The sequence below is a fragment of the Nyctibius grandis genome, chromosome 12 (genome assembly GCF_013368605.1).
Source record: "Nyctibius grandis isolate bNycGra1 chromosome 12, bNycGra1.pri, whole genome shotgun sequence".
NCBI lineage: Eukaryota > Metazoa > Chordata > Aves > Nyctibiiformes > Nyctibiidae > Nyctibius > Nyctibius grandis.
Genome location: NC_090669.1, coordinates 18,448,854 through 18,470,635, shown reverse-complemented (window position 1 = coordinate 18,470,635; position 21,782 = coordinate 18,448,854). Strand labels below are relative to the sequence as shown.

The 21,782-nt window shown below is 41.6% G+C and overlaps 1 protein-coding gene across 1 annotated transcript in view; it reads right to left on the bottom strand.

The window, feature by feature from the left end:
• Window positions 1-19,307, bottom strand: part of PLCG2 (phospholipase C gamma 2) — a 63,111-nt gene extending 43,804 nt beyond the window's left edge. Inside the window, exons 1-2 of the mRNA XM_068411117.1 lie at window positions 19,222-19,307; window positions 13,596-13,834 (exon numbers count right to left, since the gene is read on the bottom strand). Coding sequence (XP_068267218.1) covers window positions 13,596-13,791 — 196 coding nt within the window. The 5' untranslated portion in view covers window positions 13,792-13,834; window positions 19,222-19,307. The remainder of the gene's footprint in view (window positions 1-13,595; window positions 13,835-19,221) is intronic.
• Window positions 19,308-21,782: the final 2,475 nt, after the last annotated feature.

Sequence of the window (21,782 nt, the reverse complement as noted above, 5' to 3'; positions counted from 1 at the left end):
TGCTGCCAGCGGAGGGGGAGTTGAACACTGGTTAAAGCTTCAGCCTGTGTAATGCTGGGTTTCTATGATGCCAACACAGAAAGGAATGAGACAAGCAAGGAAGCTCATCAATAAAACCCTAAAAATGAAACATTCATTCACCTGGGAATTTCTTATTCTTTGCAAAGCATCTCAGTCCTTTCTCCAAGTCATTACAAAACTTACCTTGGGAAAACGGCACCTCAAAAGTTAACTTAAACTAATCAAAGCACACAAGCATCTTTCTTAAACTTACTTTTCCAAGCATAATTATCTTCAAGATAGAGCTTTTCCGTGTCCCAGCTACCCTCTCAAAGCATGAAACGTCTCCTAAGATCTGCATATCTGATTGGCCAAGGCCCCTAAATTTACATGCAAACTTCTAAAATAAATTCATGATGACTCTGATGCCCTCACCATCCAGGGTTTCACTTAGATCCCTAGTGGTGTACCCAGATATCCATCCCAAAACGCCACCATCTGAGAAAGACGATCTAAGCCCACCAATTCACATTAATATCAGCAGAAAAGAATCAGGATGCAGTGATAGAAAGTACCCAAATGGAAAGGGAAGGAGGTTGCATGGCTGAAATAAATGGTGTGGGATTATGCACCACGCTGGCTCATTCTAATCATGGGCAAGAGCAACCCCAGTCACCCCCCTTCTGCTTTCCCTTCACCCAACAAATCCCTGATGAAAAACAGAGTTTTAACTTCAAAGTGAGGCATACCTTTCATTTCAGACTCCCAGAAATCCGCACATATGAAACACTACACCACGAAGATCCCCTCAAAGTATAAGCTATAAGCAGCGATAAAAGATTTCACAATCTGCATTGCTGTTGTCATTTCAAGTGGCTCTTACCTCACACTGACCTCTGAAACAAACACACAAACTTACTCAATGTCTCCTGTCAGTTACATATACTCACTACGCTCTTTTCCCTGCATTACAACCTTTCAATCCTACCATCCCATTCTCCTGCCTGAACGTATACGTATATACGTATAGGCACAAGGAATTTTGTATGCACAGGTTACACACCGGTAACCACATTATTGTTCCTCTAACTGGTCTTTGAAAAAGAGATTACTATACCCTAATTGCTAAACATTCAGTAAACAGAGGAATGGTTCAGTAAGAGAACAAAATGGGAAGGGGGGAATATTTATATAAAACCCCCTCAAATTCTGAATTTTACATTCCTGTACTTCTCAGGCAACATATTATATAAATCCTACAAAATTCTGGCAAGATATCATTATGTTTACTTAAATAATACGAAACAGATGTAACAAAGCACAAGTTTTATTAAACAGTCTTTAGATTTTTACAGAAAGATACATGTTATAGTTTCAGAAAATGAATAGAAACTATCTGCATATATTTTAATGACATTTTATAGTGTGGTTTAGGATGTATTATTCTATATTATTGAAAGAAAAGCCAAGGCAGAAAATCAGAGTGGGAAAAGAGAGACATGCACAGCAAGCATAAATTCTGGTCTCGTGCTAAGCTCTGCTGTCTCCCCAGGTAGGCTGGAGTCACCTGGCACCCTCCACACGATGCCCATTAAGTCCAGAACGGCTGATCCCAACTGAATCGAGAAAGGAACAGGCCAGGAAAAGCTGCAACACATTTCAGACTCAGATTAGTAAATCAACTGTACCAACTTAGCTGTTATGCAGTTACTGTGAATTTTTTTATAGCACAATCTGTCACTGAACAATTAAAATGTAACCTCATGCCTGTACCAGAACTACAAGCACAGCACCTCAGACACTATCTTCTTACTGCCTTGAAGTACTGGAGCCTTCCTCCTTCTCAATCCCACGGGCAAATTGCAGAGCCGTATCCTGACCTGGCTTCAGGCAGATACTCCTGGGGCCTGATACACCTGAAAAAACCCCAGACCTGGACATACACAGCTTGCAGTGTCAGATCAAATCCAATATGCTTGCAAGCCAGATTTCCATAAAACAGTGCAAGAAGGTTAATGCATTTCCCAAGGAAACATAAATCAATGTAGGCCCTGTAGAGAAGTTGACTCACACCCAGCAAGACAAAGAGGACACTCCCAACATGTTCAGTCCCCAGCCAAACAGTTTTGAAGTCTAGTGCCACTCTAAAAACCCTACAATACTAGTTCACATTTCTTCCACTCTTTCATGTGGTTATTTCCATGGGTTAAAAGGATCTCCTTGGCAGCCTCATCAGTCACCTATTGATTCTGACAACTCCCTCAAGTGGCTCTTTAACAAGACCGGACTCCAAGGCGCCTTCAATCACCATCCTGTTTCATGCTCTGATCTGGAGGCACAGTATTCGTGGCAGTTCAGAGCCTGAAGCTGCTGAACTTCAGCTCCTGCTGTTGTGCGTTGTTCAGCAAATCAGTTAATTCAATGGATCATTACACTACTACATAGCTGCTTTCCAAAGACTGCACAGATTAATTGCTCAGTGCCTTCCAGAGCACCTGCTAAAGCTCTTTACTGCCATAAACTTAACAATAAACTTTTGATCCTCCACATCTCCACTGATCTCCATTCAAATAACCTGGCAGCAGCGATCACATTTAGTCACACATTCACAGGTATGAATTGCTGTTACCTTTTCTTCAGTTACACTCACAGAGGCAGATGGTAAAACAGAACTTGGATTCCACTACAGTAGGTGCTGTGCAAGCTGAGCAGAAGACAAGACATAAGGTAAGCACAGGTAGAGAATGTGAACAGGTGAACTGCAAAAAACATGACATTGTTGCACACAACAACGCTGTGCTCCTCATTCCAGAAGCAGAGAGCCAGCACTGCTGTTCAGAGGGAGCAGTTCTGCCTCTGTCCGCCCTTGTGCTCATGCAACACCCACCTCTGGCTGGGAGTGCAACTGTTCAGCACCCAGACAACGGGGTTAGGGAACGGACCCTGCTTAAAACCAGCCAACACCAACAGCAGAACACCTTACGCTTGCTGGAAGTGCCCATGTAAGTTCACTGTAGGAAGGCACATTTGCATAGATCAGCCTCAGTCAAGTCAGGTAATTTTAGGCTGGGAAGTCAGGCAGATTGTCTGTAAATGGGATATGTCAGAAAACCTTAGAGGCTGTCAACGTAGCAAGGTATCCTTGACAGAAAAGTCTTGATAAACAGTGTAAAAGTTCACCTGAGACTGGCATTATGGACTAGAGAGTCTTGTAAGATAAGGCTCCTGATTCAAAGTACGCGGGAGTCTTTCGGTGCTTGTGGCCACAAACGATGCTTGGATCAGAGCTCAGAGTTACGTACTTAACAGAGGAGAAGAAAAACCCTACAGAGAGATTCAAAGGAGGCTTATAGAGTCAGACATCAGGCCATGAGCATATTTACTTCAGCATTTATTCAGTATTTTCAATCAGTCTCAAGAAAGCTAAAGGGAACTACTGGCAAAGTTTCAGAGAGGGGACTGTTATCACCCAAGTGCTGTGGACCGAGACACAGGGTGGGCATTCTCTATACAAATATATTTGCATTTTCACGTGTATGTATGTATAGCAACATTCTGCACTTAAGAAACAGTTTTTAGAATCCACCTTTTTTTCCCCCCAACAATTTGCATTACAAAATATTCCAAAGAAGGTTTCATTTCAGAAAGGCAGAAACTGCCCCCTGCAACACAGGCTATGTGCAAATGAGTGCCCAGCGAATGAAGAAAGGTTTTAGTATCCTTTTGCAAATGTACTTCACAGTGGTTAGTGAGGACGATTGCTTTGTTCTCACTTTGCAGAATTAAAGATTAACTATACAAGGTGTGTCTTAACAGCCTGTTTTATTCAGAGCAGCAATGAAACACAGATCTGATGCAACTCTAAAGGGAACAAGGTGAGGCTTCTCTCAGAGGACAAAGTCACATGAAAGCAGAAATCTCCTGCAGCATGACAGCACAGATGTGGCATGGAAAATAATTCAGCTTATACAAACTGTGAAATTTAATGAGACATTCAGTGGCCCAAGGAAGTCGTTACAGATAAGTCACAAAATCATCTGAAAACACAGTTACAAGGATGGAACATGAGAAACAGCGTGGTGCATCTTGAGAAAGCACACATGACTACCTTTCCAAGGGCTCCTCTGGGGATTTAGCTGTGTGACTGACATAAGCTTTAGAGAAGTGCACCTTTTAAACCCACAGGTTTTTAAGTAATCAGGTCACACAGAGCTGTCACGTACAGTAACTACAAGTTACCATTAAATTAATAGCTTCTCACTGGACTGCTCAGCAGAGCAACAACATATTACAGCCCTTCACAGTTTGAGCTCTGAATTCAAGGGGCCATACATCTCAAATGGCTATTGGTTTCATATTAAAAATTAAAAGGCACCTTCACAAAATGATATAAGAGTAGGGTAAAATTTACATATGTGCCCATAAAAGTTTACACTCTACTCCATGCAACAAAATAAAACAAAAATGTTGCCATGTAAAACTTTGACTTTGGGGAAAGTGTACTGGAGTACCTACACTTCACATTCACTTCGATCAATCACATTAGGAATGCTCAGGTCTATGAAGTTCATTCCATCCCCATTTCACTGGCTAGCGATGACAGGATGTCTGGTCGTTGTAAGTTAGCATTAAACATTGCAGAAGTGAGCTGCTAAAGGGAAGAAATTATCTGAAAACAGCTAAAGGCTACACACCTTCATTTTTTCATTTGACCACAGAATCCAAGCTCTAAATACTCAGCTGAAGACTTACACAAAGATCCCCTGGGTAACAACTGAAACACAGCAATTTCAGAACGGAAAAAAGGTGAATTTTCATGTTCCTTTCAAAAGATACTCCACAAAGAGCAAGAAGTGGATTCACTTTTGCAATGACATACTGGTTTTTAACAGTACTCAGAATACAAAACAAAGAAAATGACAGAATATGGATTTGGGGTTTTCAATGTGAGCTAAGTTTATTTATTACTTTATGTCTGAAACAGTAAGGAAATTCAGACAGAAAGAAATTCTAATAGCATTAAAAAAAAAAAAAAGAGTGACCACTAGAAACTAGGAAGGTCAAGTCTAACATTCAAGCCAAAAGCAGCACTCACTTCACACTCCTCAATAGAATATGTGGACACTCATCACTTCTCCCAGAAAGGTACAGATGCTGTAAATGTTTATACCATCTTCTCTAAAGGGAAAGGAATACGTTTTCCACCACAGAGGAAGTTCACATTGGCATTAATAATTCTACTAATTAAATGACTTAGCTCTTTAACCTATGGGGCGGGAAAAAAAAAAAAATCTTTCATCTACAGTTAAGAATGTAAGCCACTTGTACAAATAGTCTCCTAGGTGTTAGTTTTTTAAGTTTCCCAATATATCTGACGGCCAAAAGGATGCACGGAAACAAAATCTGCTCTCTTTGTCACGTTATTTTAGCAAAGATTTTAAAAGCAAAATTAGCAAAATTTAATTTCAGGGAAAGCATGCTGCAGGATAAAATTCACAAAATACAACAATGAAGACACTGAAAAAAAAAAAACAAAACCAAACTTGTTAGCTAGAGCAGTACCACCTGGCAACATACAGAAGATTGGCATTACATTAAATTATACATCCCTGCATTTCACCTCATCCTGTAAATTGTATGTGGCCTGATCTGGTCCTGTTATCTACATGACTACATTACAGATGCACTCCTTCTCCAGTGAGCTTTGATCATTACATATCCAGGTGCAACATTTTGCAGGAACTAGTGATTTCTGCTTGGCAATGTAACACAATCTGAAAACACACAGTGCAATCTTGCAGATCGAGAAAAAACAAAGCAGCTCCCACAGGTTCTAATTCTACATATAACATGAATTTACTAAGTTACTTCTTTGTCTCCATTCACTCCCTTTCTTAATATACGTGTGAAACAGGAAAATTCAACTTGGTTTTATGAGGTTTTTTAAAAATCATATTCTAGAGGACAAATTCTGTAAAATCTCCTCTTTTCAGCAGGAAGAAAATCTTAAGTGAACTTCACAATCATTAATTCTTTTTCATAGGTTAGATGAAAGATCAGTAACACTAAATGAATTTGAGATGGCAAATGTATTTTAAAAGTGGGTCATAGCCATTTTGTTCTACAAACTGGAAAAATATTAGACAAAAAAAACAGGAGAAGAGAGACAACGTGAAATTCGCAGTTCATGTTAATCATAAAATAAAATGTTACACATTGTTGGTCATACCTTCCTATTAAAAATGAAAAAAGGTGTAAGATAGTCCTACTGCATTAATAAATGTCCGGACTGAAGAAAAAAATGGTTACTATGTGTTGTACTGAGGCATATCATTAACATCAAAAGCCTCAATTTAAGTAGCCTTTATTCCTCTGCTTCATAATTTTGCAATTACATGGACAAGAGGTCTCAATCTCTGCCATTCCAAACACAGGTATTTCACCCTCTGAGAAACAGAAAGTTTTCAGAATAAATTAATACTAACACATCTATTCCCTTTTCTCTTTCAACCTCACCTATACCCTAACCTCTTGGTCTACATACAGAAAGAGCACTTTAACAGCTGATAGATTACATGACCTTTTCCTAAACATGGCCCTCCAATGCTTTAAACCTACCTCTTGTTGTGCGCTTGCACAACTCAATGGTCACTAGATTTTTTTTCTTGAGTATTTTGCAATAAAGCAAGAACATCAAAAAAGATAGGTGATCTTTCTTTTCCAAAGATTAAGGGATTGAAAGATGGTTTAAATCATTTTACAAAAGCAGGTCACCTCTTCACATGAAAAAGAAAATTCCTAGGTAATCAAAAAAAAAATAAGTCATCTTATGTCCTCAACAGAATCCTCCTTGAAATGTGCATGCTTGTATTACAGAGCAACACACACTTGCACATTCAAGGAAGGCACCACAGATTTCTCCAAGCATAAATTCTCCTGGCTGTGAATCATCGCATAACACAAGGATTCATGGAAGAGTATGCAGAAACTCACAGATTTTCCAGTGACTAATCAAACTCTAGTCACCACAAACTTTCCCTTAATAATTGTCCTTAAAGCATTTTGCATCTGATAAAGAACGAAATATCCATTATGGATCAGCTTCCTGGAGATTTATACCTTGCCACCTACTTGCTCTGCAAGCTTAAATACCATAATCTCTTTGGGCCCGAATTTATTCATGTGCATATAAATGTGTATATCACAACACGAGGAAATTTGGGAGGCCTTGTTTGGTGGTACTGAAATGTACTCTCAGGCAGCAAATCCCAGGTGCCAGTCGCACAGACGCGTCTCAGCAGAGCACTGACAAGCACTTCTCACTCTTGGCAAACCCTTCCTTCCCCTCTGCCTTTCACTGCTCTTCAGTATTTCTCTCCACCGCTGTCTCAGCTATGACAGTACACTTGTTTGTGGGCCATTTGGTATCCTAGCAAAGAAACAGCACAGCAGAGTAGCTGGTGTGGAGGCAGAAGTGACCCCCAGATACCACGGGGATGTACAACACACACCCACTGTGCAGCCCCCCGTGACAGTTTGAAGTGGGGAGGAACAACACAGGGTGTGTGTGACCCAAGGGCCACCACGCAGACCGACGCACAGTTGTAAAGGGTAAACGCACAATAAAAATACACAGCAGAACCATAAGGAAGTGACACGCTGAGCAACACACTGCAACAAATCATGCTGGTAAGTCACAGCTCACAGTCATGTAACTAGTATGCATAAATTAGTTTCTGCAAGAAAAGGGACCATTACAAATTAAACAAGCAAATCAGTTCCCTCCGTACAAGGAAACTGAAGCTTCCTTCTCTCCTGCGTTGGTAAAGCAAAAGTTAGTTTAGCTCTACTATAGTCACCAAGATCTGTAGTTCTTAAATTGCAAACCCATGAACGTACAACGGTCAATAAAACCTATGGGTACACGATCCATAGCCAAGTCATACTGGGTCCCACCTGCACTAGGGTATCACTCAATGAAAAACACATTCCCCCCCACACACGCTTTCCCCTGCCACCCAACAAAAGTTGCCAAATGCCTTCCCTAGCACCAGGCAGCTTCTAAATCAGGCTGTGCTACAGCAAGGAGAAGTGGTGGGGGAAGACTGTGGTCCACCCTAGACTTCTAAGAGATTTGCTTATTTTTCCTGGCAATGGTATCTGATACCAGCTGCAGATCTAGTGCCATGGGTTTCAGACCCATGGCCCTGCAAAAAGTGCTCCTTTATTTCTGTGCTGCCTTTTACACTCAAAATTCCTCTCAAAGTTCAAATTACACTCTTACATTTACAATGCTTTGCAACAGAACTCCCATACTTAAACCAACTGTACAGATGAAAGAAACAAAGCACAAAAAAAGCATGCTGCCTCAGAGTTAGGAAGCTGGTGTTATTATACATTCAATGGCCAGAGCAAGAGACTCCAGCAGAGAGTAATTCAGAGCAGGAACTAAACTTTGCTCTGGAGGAGCCTTTCAGTCTCTCAACTGACTATCTGGGCAGAGAGGTGAGACTAGCCTTGTAAGTTATCTGCTTAATATTAGGCTGTGAAAATACCACCTCAAAGGTATTTCACACACAGTCAGAAATACCATTCCTATTTATAACCCTCACTCCCCAAGACCCCGTGCATTCTGCATCAGAGTCGCTAACCTTTCACCAGGTCAGTCTATCCGTGGGGCAGGGCTATTGCAATGCTCACCAAAACTTACTTCTCATCCAAGAAACGGAGCAAATTTCTCCTACTGAAATCAATGACAGAGGCTCCACTGAAACCAGAGTTAGTGTGCACACCAAGAAATATAAATGGGAGAAAAAAAAAAACCCACACAGTGGCTTCAAAGCATGGGTGACCTGATGAAGTATTAATACCACATTGCAACATACAAAGCACAACAGGGGAGGGAAAAAAAACAAATAAAGAAAACAAAACAACCAAACAAAACCCACACAACTCCTCAAGGGAAAAACATCTGTATCAGAAGTGAAACCATTCTTCTGGCACTGATGACCTAGGTAACTTTGGATCAACAGCACTGAGATTCTGAGTCCCATGAGGAGTCCCATAGCCCACCTAGCAAACTTCAGGTTATCTTTGACAGTTTAATATGAGGACAATGCAGAATACAAAGAAATGCCATTAATAAGTAAGGGGCAGAAGAAAAAGCTCCAACATTTTTTTAGCCAGTGCCTACAAGTATTTCCCTCAGATGATCTTAGAGCTATTAGGGCATCTAAAATGTCTCTATGTATAGAAGAATAGCAAGATGACTAAAAGAAGCCCAAGCATGGGTGAACACAGTCACATCTAGCTCAGACCTGCTTCCCTCAGCTATCTGCATAGCTCTCTGCAGGCTCACATAAGGAAGCACGTGTTGCTGGCATTCATTTTACTATACTAATGAAACCCTGCATGCCAAACATCCATGATAAAACCATTTCTCAAAGGTGCATTGCTCCCTTCTATCCATTTTGATTTTGACAATGGGTTGTGTTGGACCCAGCTGATGTAGGAAAGGCAAGCATAAGGTACTCTGCAGTCTTAGCAGGTGACTAAAAGAGCAGCAGCACTAAAAAACCTTCCCGGCCTCCACTAAACCTGAAAAACACTCCAGGATGGGCAGACTCTCTCTTTCCATTGCTAATCTTTCCCTTTTGATCTAGAAACTTGAAGCTCCCACAAAATGGAAAACATGGACAAATTTTATTTAACTTTTTATTGAAAAGTGCTCATTTACTAGTTTCTCCTAACTTTACAGGCTAAAAAGAAAGGAAATACACCTCACAGTCACTCAATGTAATCTGTTTGGGTGCACAAAGCATTACATTTTTCAACACCAGAATCACAGTAAACCCAAGAAACACAGATTGTACAAGAGGATCAGAGTTTCCTTGCAAACAGCAAAATCTACTGTCATCAGCAACTCTAACTAGCTTGGACAAGCTCAACAGCCAGCTTGACCTCATGAAAACTGAAATACCATCCAAGAACTCACTTGACTTGAACAACTCTTGGCTGCACAGCTCTACAGGAAAGAAAGACTGTTCATGCACAGGTTACCTGCACCATCAGGGCAACTCACGAAGGGTATGAGCAGACACTGATGGGTTGTTCCTTCCCCTCTCTTGCAGGTGGGCAGGAAGGACTAGTACTAGTAGAAGACCTGGTACATAGTGCTCCCTCTCTGATTTGTAAAGCTAGAACTTACCAGAAGCTAAAATAAAACCCTGTGCTTGAAGAATTAAGAAATTGTGTAGCACCACCCTCAGCACTGCAGTAACTCCCAAGCTAAAGAAAAGTGATCAAAAACCTCATTTGCTCTATTAAAGTGAAGGGACTTACTTGATATGTATCAGCTTAAAATTCGGCCTTTTCATCTACTGTTGAAATAGCATATCCTTCCCTAAAGGACACAAACAACCTGTATTCTCTCATTTAGAGGAAAAGACAGAGGTTTCTCCCCAGTTCATTTCTGTTAGAAAATTCCTTTTGTATATGGTGACTCAAGTCTTTCAGAAGGTCAATGTAAAATCTCCAGTACTTAGACATTGTGTGGTCTGAGCCGCACAATGAAGACAGAGACTGTTTAAAACAGATTTCCTAGCCTTTGTATATCCTCACTTGTTACCACACCAAAGGTCTGGGTCTAGAAAGAGTTTTCTAAAGAAAGGTATCTCCATTTTACTTACTCATCCAGAAAAACACATCTGCACTGAGCAGGAAACAGCCATAATTGCAGCAACTCTTTTGCTCTATTCTAAACAGAAATGCTGACAGGTTTTTAACAAAAGGGACCCTTTCAAGAGCAATGCAATTTGAAATACACAGTGCTGCCACGCTTGGGGCCATGGGGTTGTCTAAACATTGTATCAGTATAGCTAATCCTACATCTCCCTCTCACAGGTCAATTTATTCCAGAATAAGAGTAGCTGCCTTTTTGTTATTGTGAGGCTTATCTTAAATCACTTCCACTATTATCCAAACTTGAAAAGGGCCCTTGTAATAATGATGAGCAACTCTGGCTTAGAGGAATTTGAGTGTCCTTCACACATCTACAGATCACCAGGAAGAAAGTCAGCACTATGACATCCAAAATTCCCAACGTTATACAGGGCAGTTAGAGAGAGAAAAAAAAACACACCTTTTTTTCTTAATTTCCAAAGGAAGAGTATCAAAATAAAGTATAAAAGTTGGTCTCTATCTATTAGCAGCCTATTTTTATGTCCCAAAGCTTAAGAACTCTCCTCACTAGCTGATTTAGAAACACAAACCCCATAGCAGATGCAAACATTCAGTTTTCTGCCTTCTGTAAAGAGCAGTTGCCAAACTTGAGTTAAAAGGCACACACACAACAGGAAGCCATCTTAACTTTCCCACCCATACTTAATATTAATTCTTATTGGACTGTAGCACATGCAAATAGCAACCATTAAGATCTCATCATGAATATTATTCCTTGTACAGCACAAGCATATTAAACAATACAATACTTGAGATTAGAATTCTATGTCCTTGGCCACTAAAAAAAAAGTGGGGCTTATTTTTCACAAAGTCAATGCAATTCACCAGTTAATACTTGGAGACATTCATATATATATATTTATATACACAAGCCAAAACAACTTTTCTCCTATCACAAAGTTGGTACCATCTCCTCAGTATAGCTCCAGAGAAATAAAGATTTTAATTCCCATCACCGGTATTCAAGAAGCTCATCCATTTCATTATCAAATATGAAAGCTTCAAATCCATAATATTCCCACTTTTCAAGCAAAAAGGAAGCCTAAGCCTCAGTCAAAAGAAGCAATAGCAAATGTAAATAAATAAATAAATAAATAAAATATTTCCTTCCTCTTCAGCAAAAACACTGTCAGCAAGTTAAAGCTGCAGTGACTTTCATTTCAAGTAGATCAGATACAGTTCATGGTAAATTCTAACAACTGTTCACATCATCTTCTGAAACAATGCCTGCAAAATACGTGTCGGTTTTGGGCAGATTTGTTCCTTTTTAAGACAACAAAACAATATTTTGCATATTTGTGCTTTAGAGCATGACATTCTCAGACCTAAAGTCTTCATCATTATAAAGGTCACTTAAGTATTGCTCAATTAAAAAAACTGCTGCAGTACCACAATTTTTTGGGAAGAGAGGCAGATGGCCTTCGGGTAAATCACAGATCTGTAGCTATATTCCCTGTTCTCGTAATGACTGTGTAACTGGAAGCAAGTCATTACCCTGCTGGGTTATCCAGGTATGAGAGTCAAATTACAATGCTCACCTTCTTTTAAAAGTGTTAAAATCTATGCATAGAGCAAACTATTTAATTATCAGGATGTGTTACCACAAACAAATGCCACCCCCAGGAAGCTTTGATAAAAGAAGATTACAAGTCAAGCACTGAAAAAGTTCACCCCAAAATCTGGAATGCACAGTCTGTACAGCCTCAAATTTGGCCCCTCTGTGCAAAGGGCTACAGTAAGTCTTCAACTACATGATCACGTATTGTTTTTGCCAGAGGACTCTAATGCCTTGTTCACCCACTAAGTGGTCATTTTCTACTTTGTTTTAATCTTATTGCTCTGTGTGTAACCCCAGGCTTTATTTCTAAGCATATTCAAGCCATGCTCTCATATCTGAATTATTCATCTCCTCTGGGGACTTTTTTTGGCACACCTTACATTGGGATCTGAGCGTATCAGAACGAGTAATGTACTTGCATTCACACACATCATTATAGGAAGGGATAATTACCCTCATTTTCCAAATGAGAAACTGGGGCACTGCAAGATTATGATCCAGAGTACCTGTTAATTAAGGTGTCCAGACTTGTTTGCTTTTTCCCAGAACACTGCATATGACCACATTTTCACCACCAATGATAAAAACATCCTCCAGACAAACAGTCTTTCATTCCATTACATTGTATTTCCAGTTGTAAGTCAGTCTCCACAAGGAATAAGAGAGGAACCAATGGAAACAGTAGCAAACAGATTTAATACCTGTAAGTAAGAAGCACGAAGGGAAGCTGCACAATCCAAAAACCATGCAATTTCTCAGTGCCTGTCTTTGCAACCTTACAGATTGATGCATTTGTAACTTACTGTGTATTTACCAAAAAACCCTTCTAAAAATCCACAACTCAGACAAACTCCATTCTCCTCCTTCGTGGTTTCTCTCACATTAGCGTGCATTCACACCCCGGGAGAACACCAGGAGCATGGCTCCTGTCTGTTGCACTACTGGAGCAACTCGTGCCAGTCACAGTCACTCCGTGTATAGGGTAGCACTGAAACAGTACCATATACACCTGCTCAGCCTTCCCAGCTCTCCAACGATCATATTCAAAGATTAAAATTTTGAGAACAGGGCTTTGGGTAAAAACATGTTAATCATATTTAAGCAGTGTTAGATACCTATATAATGAGCCACAGAAGATTCACCTACACTGAAACAATTTAGAATATTCTCAGTAAATTACCAAACTCTTTTCAGCCAAAAACTTCATTATGTTAACAAATGCTCATTAAATTAATATTTGACAATTACATCAATTTATTAGCAACTCTAAGTTCAGGTACACTTTGCAAATACTCACAGAAACCTTCAATCTTGTCAGCTGTCTTGCTCCATGCTACCTGCCTGGTTTCCATTATGACTTGAATAGTCCTCCTCTCTGGACTACTCTTCTTCAGACTGAATACTGTCATAACAGTTCCCAACTCCAAGGTCCTTTTGATCTGGCTTTTCTCATACTCTGGCAGCACTCCATAGTCTATACTCTTTCTGGGCATTTTCTTTTTTTAAAAAAATCAAACTTTTACGGTTTTCAGTGTCCTGAAAAGAAAAAAAGAAAGAAAAGGGAGAAAATTCAATATTTAAATCAGCATTTTTATTTCTTTAAAAAAATCACATTTGTGTAAGTTAAAGCTACCTAAAGAGACTCCTGCCCATTCAAATACAAGGCAGATACATGGCTAACATAAACAGCATCCTTGCTGTTTTATCCTGGAAGAAAGTACAGTCTTCACATAGGTCAGTTCCAGTGACACTTCAGTAGATGCGCTGCTGCTAAACCTATTAAAAACACAGAGCTGGGTGGAGCAGCTACTGCACGCAATGAATTGTGATCTAAATACCTCAGCAAGACCAATGCCTCTCTTCCAGCTGCACCATACCACTGCTTCCTCAGTCTTCTAACAGAGAAGTACCCAGTGTTCCAGACCAAAATAAAGTAAACCAACATCTGTTCAGCCCAAATACATAAAAATCACATTAAAAAGAGTAACTCCCTGTACGCTTTTATGCATGCACACCTTCAACTGCATGTACACCCCCATCACTACAAATACAGATTTGCATCTCTAAAGTCTCGGGATTATTAAAGGCAATTATACTACACAAATTGCTTTGACCCTGGCAGTTTATCTCCCTTACCAAGCCTCCAACTTTTTTGCCCATATAACCGGCAGCCAAGGAAGGATTATTTCCTGGGATGGTTACACAAGCAACTCTTGATTAGATAGCCAAAAATGGTACCTAGTGCAATTATGAATAGAATCCTCTTCTGTAATATCTAGCAGGTTTTCTGTAGTAAGTATATCACAAATTATATATGTACATGAAATGTGAAATGTAAAATATAAGCATAACACACCACATATTCTGTCCAGATGCACTTTTACCAGAACAGCACCTCATAGCACTAGGAAGTAAGAATGCACCTCTGGAGCCTTCTAATAGCAATACTGTTTTTTCCTCAGAAAATAGCAACTGTTACGCGTAGATCCAAAGTAAGAAAGACTTCCTCAAACAAAGTTCCAACCCTGACTATATTTATTTCTATTTGATGACTTCAAGAGTCTCCTAAGACATCAAAAAACATGCACTTCGACCCCACCAAATTCCTTTCAAGCATCAGATCTGCTTTTATTTATTTTATACAGAGTGAGATACCTTTGCTCATGGAGATTTTCTCTAACTGACATAAAGACAGAAGTAGCTCTTATCAGAAATCACCATTCCTACAAGAATTTCTTTGTTTTAAGGTATGTGTAGAATCATGTTCCATAAAAAACCTCATGAGTTCTATGCGAGCTGGAAGTCAAACTTTTAATTCTTGAAACTGAGGATAATTTAATTTCCACTACTGTAACAAATATCTGGAAAACCATTTTGTCCTAAGTATTGACAATCTAGATACCAACATGAGAAAACAGATATTTGTAACAGATTCGAATCATAGTCAAAATCTTTCTACTCTCCTGGGATTAATTTTTTTTTTTATATTCCCAATGCTATCTTCAGATACCCAAAATGCTGTCTCCATGGTGAACTGCAGCAGGTTTGTTCTTCTTCTTGCCCTGTATTAGTGAAGAAGCGTCAGTTTGCTGCCTGAAGACACCTCAAATCTGAGAAGCCTCACAGGCTCTGCAGACAGTGTTGCTGTCTTCTCGATACTACATCAGGAGGAGCGAAGAAGTGCTGATAAATGAAGTCTAGCAATCCAACGACAAGATAACACAAGAAATAATAACATCAGCTTGCATAAACTCTTGCACTATGTGAGAGTTTAAACCTATGAGACCTATATGAGAATTTAAACCAGCTGTCTTTTTGAGAGCTGTAGAGAAAATGAGGGGAAAATATGAGTAAATACAAATACTGAAACAAATGTTGGCTATGTCTAAAAAGCCTCAGTTTATGCACTTTTAAAACTTCATGGCTGTGTTTCTCCTACAAAGCCTGCTTTTCCTTACTCACATGTCAGGTGGCAGGTATTTGTGGGCATACACTTGGAACACATCTTGGCACAAAACAGCCAAAGGAGAGATGTGTACGCAGTAGCTCTCATAAATATTAGCAAGTTTCTGTGCCTTGGTCTCCCACACACCATTGCACTAAACAGCTAATCACAAACCTGATTACTCCTCAGCGAGATTATTTACAAACATGATGCTCCAGAACCTGCTCTTTCATCCATGCACAAAGAAGGAACCGTATCATTTTCACACAAGTAGCAGAAGCTGCTGCCAACACAGTTCCCAACCATCCCCCTTAACCACATCCCTGAGTAGGACACGTTTGAAGAATTCTGTACACACGCGATCAGCAGCCACAGCATCTCCTCTGGTTCTCTTCCTCTCTCCTCAGTCCACTACTCTTCATCACAGGCAGTTTCAGTTTCTGTGTTGATAGCTAATTCGACCACTTCTCGCTTCCCCTTCATAACTTCTTCCAACCCTCCTCCCCCTCACCCCATGTCACTATCTCCTGACCTGCTCTTCACTAAAGAGCGCTCTTTTCTGCTCCCTCTCATTAATATCACAAAACTGTCTTTCAACATCACATCACTAGCTGCTTTCAGAGCAATCTGACTGACCTTGAAGCTGTCCAGTGCGATCTTTCCAATCCCTTTTTAAATTCTACCACTTCAATAAACACTTTTTTTTTTGTAAGCTAACAGAGAAGCAAACAATAGTCCCTTCTTACCTGCAGGGTGGCCTCTTCTGCATTGCCCAGTGAACCTGAAGTGCTCTACAGCAGGAACCATGTCTCACTCCATGTTTTGCAAAACATTATACAGGTTATTTGGTGTTTAATATCTACAAGCTTGTTATTGTGATAAGAAAATGGAGTACCCTTTCCTTATAATACTGAAAAAAATATATATACTCCAATCCTACAACTGGGAGGGAGCAGACAACTTCTACGGGTAGTAAGCAACGACAGATTTTAGCCAGAATGTAACCAATCCCTTTTGACTCCCTGGAACTAATCAGATAATCACTTAAATTATCACAGGCTTGCATTTAACAAGACAGCCATAGTCGTCTTGCTACAATGACTTGTAATAACAGAAATGAAAGGAGGGGAAAATAAAAAATTAAATTAAAATCTTTGTACAGTGGCTGGTTTTCTGACCAAAAAAAAAAAAAAAAAAGAAGAAAAAAACCAAACCCTGCCTTCTCACTTTGCTCTTTTCATTAAGAATTGTAATAAAATGAATATGCCATGATTTGGAACAAGGTTTAACCATTTTAGTAACATTTCACTGCAATAATAAAAACCTCCACTTTTAAATGAGTATAGTTTTTCAGGAGACGATAACCTAAATACAGCTGCTCTGCCTTTTACAGTACAAGGTGTAGCTATAAAACGAAACATGACTTAGAACAACAAGAAAAGGAGTTTCTAAACATAGCTATTTAATAAAAGGCAATGCAGCAGGTTTTTTGAGAGATTAGTCCCTTAGTACAAAGGAACTGCCTCTCAGAGGTAGCTTCTTAAACAGTTTCCGCTGAATATAATATACTGGACTTCCCCTTTTAAAGTAGCTCTTTCTTCCAAAACCAGAGCGAACGGTGTTTTTAGTCTAACTTAAATAATAAGTCATAAGCCAAGTTTTTAACTTACTATGAAACAATACTGTAGCTGAGGATATCTACTTCTTCAGAAAAGGTGGAAGGAATATCATAATATTTGATCAATCTAACTGACCACTTCTATACTGTTTCGGCTACCGGCTCCAGTTTAAGTATAACGTCACAGAGAGCTTCCTAACAGTAAAACACATTAGACCTCCCAAAAGAACTAATGGCAGCCCTTGATATTAGTTCTAACCTTTTAAATATTGACTCTTCTTACACTCACCCGCAGGTGCCCCTCAGCCTTCTTACACCCATTACTGCACAACTATTTGAATCAACAATATTTCTACCCGTTCACACAGCAGAACTCCGCAATGACCCTCATCACCCCATGATCTGGATACATCTAAACCAGCGGGGTATGAGCTACAAGACACCCTTATGCACAATAGAAGCATGACTGCTCTTCTACTGAAGAGTTATTGAAGCCTGAAGTACAAAGGTCCAGCATCACTTACACGATTCAACAAGTGAACTAATAATCACAGAAACATAAGCTCTAGTTTAGACAGACACCAATACACGACTCTTTCCCTTTGTTTGTAGGCACTACAGGAGTAAAACCTTGATGGTGTCCTGTACCACATGCAGAATTGGGACCATTTGTTACTGTTTGTGTGAGAGTAGTTTTGATACTGTTGTTTTTTGAAAAGCCTGACTGATTTGGACTAAAAAGTCATAAAGACTCACTGCAAGTAACCAAGTGAACATGGACACGGAAAAAAAACCCTACTTAAGCTACCCAAAAACCTGTATATTTAGTTTTACTTCATTACAGTGCTTGAGAGTTTCAGAAACAAACCCTTCTTATCTGAAGATCAGTCTACAACTCTTAACTCTCTTTGTGATAAAACAGAGAGGAAAAACTGTAGTAGAGGCAAACTATAAAAGAACGGGTTAGCAAAGAACATCTCAGATAAGCACTGATGAATCCGTACTGTTATAATTCACCCCTATGACACAGCAGGTGCTTTCCAGGCACACAAGGTCAACCAAGAAGTGCAATCCAAAGTCTGACTTGTCAATTTCTAAGTTTTCCCATGTGCTCTGTGCCCTGGAAAAGGGTTGTTGCACCCTCTGCCCCTAGCTCTGCCTTTGGGTGCATTTAAGACGTCACCTCACCCCAGCAGGCACTGCCTCAGCACAGCACCACCAGTATGGGTATTCACCAGCAACACCAGTTCAGTACCACAGCGCTAATAATTAATAACAACCAACGCTCTTTGAGGCACAGCTGCTGCCCTCAGAGTCCTGCGGTCTGGCAAAACGCCGGGGAGGGGAACCACAGCAAGACAGCTGCCCACCTGCGGCAGCCTGGCGGGGACCGAAGCCCTGGCCCCAGGCTGGGGCCCTCACCCCTGGGCAGAGCCGTGCGGGGCTGCTGTCAGGCACACGCCAACACTCTGAAGGTTTCCTTCCTTCTTCTTCGGCAGGCTGGCCTACGGCGGCGAGCGGGCAGCCACAAGGTGCGGGATGGCAGGGTCCCCGCAGGGAACCCCCAGCCTCCCTGGCCCCCTCCGGGCCCGGCACCCTCCACAGCCCTCCCTCGCACCCCGCAGCCCTCGCCTGCTGCCCAGCCCTCTCACGGAACCCGCTCACGCCGACAGCCCTCGCCTCCCCTCACAAGACCCTCCCTCACGCCCACGCTCCCCGCCAGGCCCAAACCGCGCAGGACACACGGATGCCCCACCCCAGTGCTGCGGCACCTGCTGCCCGCTGGGGCCCGAGCCGAGCCGCTGGGCCGGGGCTGCCCCTCGCCGCCGGGCCACCCCGCGCCCCCGGGGACGCCCTCACCTGCGCAGCGGCGGAGGGGAGCTACCTCCCGCGGCGACGCCGTGCCGGCAGCTGCTGGTGCCGGTGCCCGAGCTCCCCGCGCCCCGCCGCGCCTCTCCGGGGCTCCCACTTCTGCTTCTGCCGTAACCGGGAAGGGGCGGGGTCACGTGATCCCCCCCGCCCCGGCCACCTACTGGCGCGCGGGGCCGGACGGGCCGGGGCGGCGGCTGGAGGCGCGGTCGCCCCTCAGCCCGCGGCCGGTCGCCCGCCCGGGGGCTCTGCCGTGTCCTGCCGCCCTCAGCGGGGGAAGCCGGGCCGGGACTGTTCAGGGCTCCTCGCCCCCATCCCTCCACCTCCCCCGGGGCTGGTTCGAGGCTGCTGCCACTGTCCCCTCGGGCCCCGGGCGCGGCCGCGTTCCCCCGTCCCCCTCAGCCACCCCCTGAGGCGGGAAGGAGGGGCGCGGTGCCGGCCCCCTTGCCAGGCCGTCTGCTGTCCAGCCATTTGAGGTTGCTCTGTTCTGCTCATCTGAAGAGGAAATTTCACTAGTTCGGCTGAGAATCGCTAAATGATTGAGCAGTACCTTGAGAGAGTGAGCTTAGATAAAGGCTTCAAAACTTCACTGGTGCTGCAGTTACATTTTCAAAAAATTGACTCACTTTATGGGATCCACTACAAAGTGCATTCTAGTGCAACCACCTCAGCTTACAATTGGTAATACTAAAAGTATTTCCCAGTTGGGGATTCAGAAAAGTAGTGATAGGGCATGACCTGCTGTTTTCAGGTCAAGCCCAGATACTTTTGAGGTATCAGTCTTATTCCAGACATATTTGATAAAGCTGGGGAAAATTCCTGCATCCATAGGCAGAATATCAAAGTTAGCACAGGGAACAAGTCATGCCAGTTCAGAAGACTACAAAATAAATACCTAGAAACCAAAGCTAGGGATGGTACAGTGTCTGCATGGAACAGATTTCCCTGTGCAGAGGAAACTTGGCTATTTCTGCAAGGGCCGCTCCACGTTACAACGGCAGAACCCATATTCCAAATGCTGGTTCTCAAACACTGAAGTTAAGTCTGACAGAGATAGCTCTTCATCTCCTCTCCTTCCAACACCGGTAGCTGACACAAAGGAGTGAAAAGGACGTGCCTTTTAACAGACTAGAATATAATCTACTCTACTGAGAGGAAAAAACCTTTCCATAATTTTACTTGGCTTTATAAATGGTTGAAAAGTAGTCAAACATTATTTTTTATTATACTTTCATCCTATACGTGCAGAAAGTACTGAAACAAAATGATACCTAGAATGGGGTAGTGACAAGTTCTGCAACAAACACAATCAGCAGTACTACTTAGCTACCTAGATAGAGAAGAAAATGTGCATTGTATCCAGCAAAAGCTGTAGCAGCGATTTGGGAAACTTCCCAAAAGCAAACTAAAAAGGCTTTATCACAGTTAAAAGCACCAAAAGGTTTCAAATGAGTATGACTTACCAGGAACAGAACTGGAGTGTGCATTCAAAATACACAACCACAAAAGGAAAAAAGTCTAAAACCCAGTACCTGGGAAAGGTGTGGATCATTTTAAATGCAAAATAAAAAGATGACCATTACAATCTTGTCATTGTTCATTATTTCATGAACCGTCTTGCTAAAGACCTCACATTTTTCTGGATGCCAAACCTGGGAAAAGTTTGCCTCTCTGTAACGTGTGACGCAGTTACAAATTAACAGGACAACATCCTACAGGAGACATGATAGTAAAAGAATGAGAATAGCAGAATATGTATCAATCGCATCAAGGTGTCTCTCCCATGCTTTATTTTTAGCTCTTAATCTTTAAAACCTTCAATGTTTCATGTTGAAGCTGCCTTTGAAATTATATGAACAGTGACAGAATACTAGCACCAAGTGGCCAACATACCCAGCTGCAAAAGCTGAGTACCAAAACATTCCTATGGTCGAAGCCGCAAGGTACACACCAGAGAACAGAAGGGTGCAGGTGATCCAGGGCATTTTACAAGCAGGAGGTAACAGTATTCTATGAATCCCAGCTGTCAGATCCAGGATTCATCTGGGTATGTTGACAGTCAATCTAAGTTCCAGCAAATAGCTTCAGCAGCCCCTCCTGGTTCTGCTTCACTAGGCCAGGTACCAACAGTCTCCCCACCAGTCATGTGGCATAGCTTCAGCACAGGAAGCACCCTTGAACAACCCACAAGCCACACAGGCAGGGAGTTGACCATCTTTATGATACTCAGAGACTTTGCTGCAGAAGTTAGGTACTGCTGCAAGTATACCGGACTTTGGTCTAGACATACTTCAGTGTGCCTCAGTGATGTGCCGGAAGGAAGACTAAAACCTATCAACTCCCAACATTTCTTGCACAACCTTAGACTTACCTGATAAAACCCTCTCTCTTAAAGCTGAAGAGTCATTATACAATCAAAGAAAATACGCATGTGGAAGAAAATTATAGCTGCAGTGGGTATCGTAACATTGAATTCCATAAATTGCTGGATGTAACAAAATCTCAGCCATATAGATGGAGTAAGCAATCCTTAAAAACCAACCAATAAAACA